The sequence below is a fragment of the Tupaia chinensis genome, unplaced genomic scaffold (genome assembly GCF_000334495.1).
Source record: "Tupaia chinensis unplaced genomic scaffold, TupChi_1.0 Scaffold140874_1, whole genome shotgun sequence".
Taxonomy (NCBI): Eukaryota; Metazoa; Chordata; class Mammalia; order Scandentia; family Tupaiidae; genus Tupaia; species Tupaia belangeri.
In genome coordinates, this window is record NW_006200742.1 from 489251 (window position 1) to 494113 (window position 4863).

At 36.5% G+C, this 4863-nt stretch overlaps 1 protein-coding gene across 2 annotated transcripts in view; it reads left to right on the forward strand.

Moving 5' to 3' along the window:
- COL11A1 (collagen type XI alpha 1 chain) overlaps positions 1–4863 on the forward strand; it is a 237181-nt gene that overhangs the window by 227385 nt on the left and 4933 nt on the right. For both annotated transcript variants that reach the window (XM_006162840.3, XM_006162841.3), the window contains exon 66: positions 1544–1777. In XM_006162840.3, coding sequence (XP_006162902.1) covers positions 1544–1777 — 234 coding nt within the window. The remainder of the gene's footprint in view (positions 1–1543; positions 1778–4863) is intronic.

Sequence of the window (4863 nt, forward strand, 5' to 3'; positions counted from 1 at the left end):
AGCACCAACATAAAAAAAAAAAAAAAAAAAAAAGAGGAAGAAGAGACAGAGAGAGGGGGAGAAAGTGAAAAAACGTTTCTCCAAAGGAACATAGTCACACCAAAATTATTTTCCATTTCTCCATTCTTTTGGAATTTGGGGCACACATGTACATACATCTAGCATGTTTTCAACTTCCTGGGGCTGGATTCAAACTGTGCTATGAACCGTGTGGGATTGAGCTCTCTTAATTACTAGGCAAAGAGACTGGCTCCTTACATATTATGTTTTAATTTAGGTTTATAGATTTCAGCTAAGTGCGCATATTTCAATTATACCCCATACAACTATTGAAAACTATGATAGATGGTTTTTAATGATTTATAACTTAGACTATTTTCTTGCTATAGATACAGAATACATATTGACTCAACAGATATTCACTTTTGTTGTCTCAGGCTTTTTTATTGTTCCTGGTGATATAGTGATGAATATGCACATTATTTAAAAATAGAAAAACTGAGACCAGTGGGTGGTGTGGCAGTTAAGGTGTTGGACTCCCACATAGTCAACAGTGGCTTGAGTCCCAGACCCTTAATAATCAAATCATATGCGCATACATTCCCAAAATCCAAAGAGAAGAATGGAGAAGAAGAGATTGCAGCGTGGCCATCCCCCAGGGGACAATTTCTCACTTTCTCTCATTGTCTTTCTCTGTTTCTCTCCAGCAAGCAAAAACCTTAAAAATAAGAAGAAAAGAAAAGAAAAAATAGGCATGCCTGTGCAGAAAGTGGAAATATGTTCCCATAATAAAAAGTACAGAGACAGGTTTAAATATTTGTGTAAAGCAAATACACTACAAATGTTTCGAAAGGACTAGGAAAAGTCAAACAACATAAAACATCTTTTGCATTGTATTGACATTCTTCAATTTTCATTTGTTCCTTATTTTACTACTCTTTTAAAAAAAGATTAACAAATATGGCCAGTGGCATGGTGGTTAAGCAACTGGAACCCATATGACCTATTGTGCGGTTCGAGTCTCAGACCTGGTGACTTGATAAGCACCCTGGGCACATGTACATGCATGTCCAAAATCTTGAAGAGAAGGGATTTCTGGTGTGGTCATCCCTCATGGGAGCTGCTTTCTCATTTCCCCTCTCTTTCAAAAAACTTGTCTCTCTCTGGTGAGCACATGTAGTTGATAGCAAATTGAAGGGGAAAAAAAGAAAATACATAAATATAATGAAACAGGTTTTAGAAAGTAAAGCACATTTTTCTCATTTTTACTAATTAGTAAATTAAAACATAGAGATAAAGTGATTTTTTCTTTCAAAGATAAACAGTAGTTCAAATACCTCAGGTGGGATACAACCCTGATTTCCTAAAATCCTGCCTCTGAATCTTCTAACCCTCAAAGTATGCCTTCTCTATTAGGCTAGAATGGGCTATTGATTTATCTACATGCTTCTGGCATCACAGCTCGCTATTGATAATGATTTTATCTTTCAGAGCAGAAAAGAGGAGAGAGTCTTTACAGGCTTTCTTATTCTTTTATTCCCAGCTTTCATATGTAGACATTGAAGGCAATTCCATTAATATGGTGCAAATGACATTCCTGAAACTTCTGACTGCCTCTGCTCGGCAAAATTTTACCTACCACTGTCATCAGTCAGCAGCCTGGTATGATGTGTCATCAGGGACTTATGACAAAGCACTTCGATTCTTGGGATCAAATGACGAGGAGATGTCCTATGACAATAACCCCTACATCAAAGCACTACAGGACGGCTGTGCGGTGAGTGATTGCGCTTGCGTCCCTTCACAGGGATAAGGGGCAGCATGCAGCCAGCTGCCTTTGGTTCTAAGCCAGACTTCTCCTGTGAAATGGACGTCCGTTGTTATCAGGAGGTGACACTGAACACTGACGTATTAAAATACGGTAGAGAAACCACAGTGTGCACACAGATGCACACACACAGACACTGAACACAGAAACATGTACATAGCGACATTTGAAAAGTAGCAACAGGAGGTAATCTTGGATCAGATGTTATTTTATTGTTCCTAAATTTGAATTATATTGCAGCTAGTTATTCTTGAAAAGAAAAAAAAAAAACTTTATGTCATTTGCCTCCTTAATCCATGATTTTAATATGAAAGATGAAGGAATCACCATTATATACTTATACCACAGCTAACTTATAGCCCTGTATTTTGGTTATAAGGAGTTTGTTATTTGGCACTACGTTATCCCAGTTTGGTGTCTTCTATTTTTTTGGTTATCATTATTCTCTGGAATGATTTCTTTTATTTTTCATATATGGAAATTCCATGTAAGAATATAATTTATAGAATAGTCTAAAAAGCTCATTTAGCTGTATATTTATGACTGAAGGGAAATAACAATTATAAATGAAGAATGAAAAAATAAAAAACAGCTCTCTGCCTCTGTTGGCCCTCTGGATTCAGCTTCACAGCTGTGAAGCACCTCCCCCAGCCAAGGCCCCACTTCCAGACAGTGCTAGTAAGGTAGGCAAGAGCTTCTCGCCCTCCTTCTTCTTTGTCCCTTCTAACTTTATTCTTCTCTTTTTTGAAAAGCTGCTTTCTGCTCTGTTTGTGCCTTTCTCTTGCTAATTTGTCTCTTCTTCCCATAAGGAGGACAGAAACCTTTCAGGCACTTCCACCTCTGCCTCTGTTGGTCCTTGTATGGTGCACTTGCACCCCATGTGGTTTTCCATTTTTAACCCAATTTTATTTTCTGTGATGTGATTTCTGTTTTTTTTTCTCCTCTTTTTGTTCTAGTTCTTTCCTTCTTTATTCTTTGCTTTTTGACTCCTATTTCTATTTTTCTACTTTCTTTTCTTTCACCTTACTTTCCTGTTTTTCCTGTTTTACTGCTCAGCCCTTACCTACTGCCTAGAGAAGACTAGGTGCATAGCAGCTAAATATCTGAACATTGTGAATTTTAGAGAATTCCTTGCACCTCACTGTAGTGATTGCAAAAAGAGTGAAATTCCCCTTCTTAAATTCTGTTGCAAAACTCCTTCTGTTATTCCCACACTGGAGGACACAGTAGAAGGGAGAAAATAGCACCAAATTATTTCACAATAAGGGCAACACATGAGCTCACAGTTACAGAATCCTTCTCCAACAAATTAGCAAAAAGCGAATACATTACCAAATGACTAAAAATCAAAGAAGAGCCTCCAGAATGAGAGAATCAAGTAATACATCTCCAGCAAGGGAACACTGTAACTCTTCTCCAAGTAGAGAAAAATTAGAAGATATTATCAAAATGTCAGAAAAAGAATTTAGAATATTTATAGCAACAAAACTCTTATGAGATGCAAGAGAAAAGAGACATTGAGCTACAAGGGATGAGGAAGTCCTTTCACAATATGAAAGAAGAATTGGACTCCATAAAAAGAATCAAACAGAACTGTTAGATATGAAGACTGCAATACAAGAAATCAAAATGTCCCTCGAAAGTATTAAAAGTAGGTAAGACCATGCAGAAGATCGAATCTTGGAAGTAGAAAACAAAACCTCTGACCTAGAAAAAACTAATCAAAACTCCTGAGAAAAAAAACAAGCAAACTGAAGATAATATATACGAAATACTAGATACTATGAAACACTCAAACATCCAAATAATTTTTAGCCAAGAAGGTGAAGAAACTAATAAGGGCATTAATAACCTATTCCATGAAATTCTGGGAAAAAACTTTCCAAGTCTAGAAAGGCACAAAGTATCCCAAGTAGAATCAATCCAAGAAGATCCTGTCCATGGCAATCATAGCTAGATTGGCCAAAATCACAAAGACAAGATACTAAGATTGGCAAGAGAGAAACATCAAATCACTTACAAAGGCTATCCCATCAGGCTAACATCGGACCTCTCATCAGATATAATGCAATCAAAGAAAGAGTGGGGAAATATATTCAAAGTGTTAAGTGAAAAAAATTTCAACCAGGAATACTCTACCCGGCAAGATTCTCCTTCATATGGGAAAAGAACATAAAAACATTTTTGGATAAACAAAACCTGAGAGAATTTACCAACTCTAGACCAGCTCTTCAAGAAATTCAGAAAAGAGCACTATACCAAGAAAACTAAAGAGAGACAGACAGCAATAAGAGAACAAAACCAACCAAGAATATGGCCAACCTAATGGTAGGGACAAGTCTGAAAATATCTATAATAACATTGAATGTTATCAGATTAAATTATCCAATCAGGAGACACAGACTGGCAGAATGGATTAAAAATCAGAAACCCTCCATCTTCTGCCTACAAGAAACCCATCTCATGGATAAAGACATACATAGATTAAAAGTGAAGGGCTGGAAAACTGTATTCCATGCAAATGGAAACCAAAAAAGAACAGGAGTCACTATACTGATATTGGACAAAATAGGCTTTAAGATAGAAACTGTAAGAAGAGACAAAGGGGGGCATTATATAGTAGTAAAAGGGCTAATTCACCAAGAAATAACGCTTATAAATATCTAAGCACCCAACTGAGGATCACCCAAATATGTAAAGAAAAGACTGCTAGATCTGAAAGGAGAGAGAGACTGTAACACAGTAATTATTGGCGATCTCAACACCTCATTATCTCCATTGGACAGGTGAACAAAACAAACAAAAAAATCTACCAAAGAGATTCAGAATCTAAATGATACCATAAATGAGATGGATTTGATAGACATTTATAGAACTTTCCACTGAAAAAAACACAAAATATACATTTTCTTCAACCCTGCATGGTACTTTCTCAAAGATTGACCACATAATAGGGCACAAAACCAGCCTTTACAGATTCAAAGGCATAGAAACTATATCCAGCATCTTCTCCAACTATGATGGAATTAAACTTG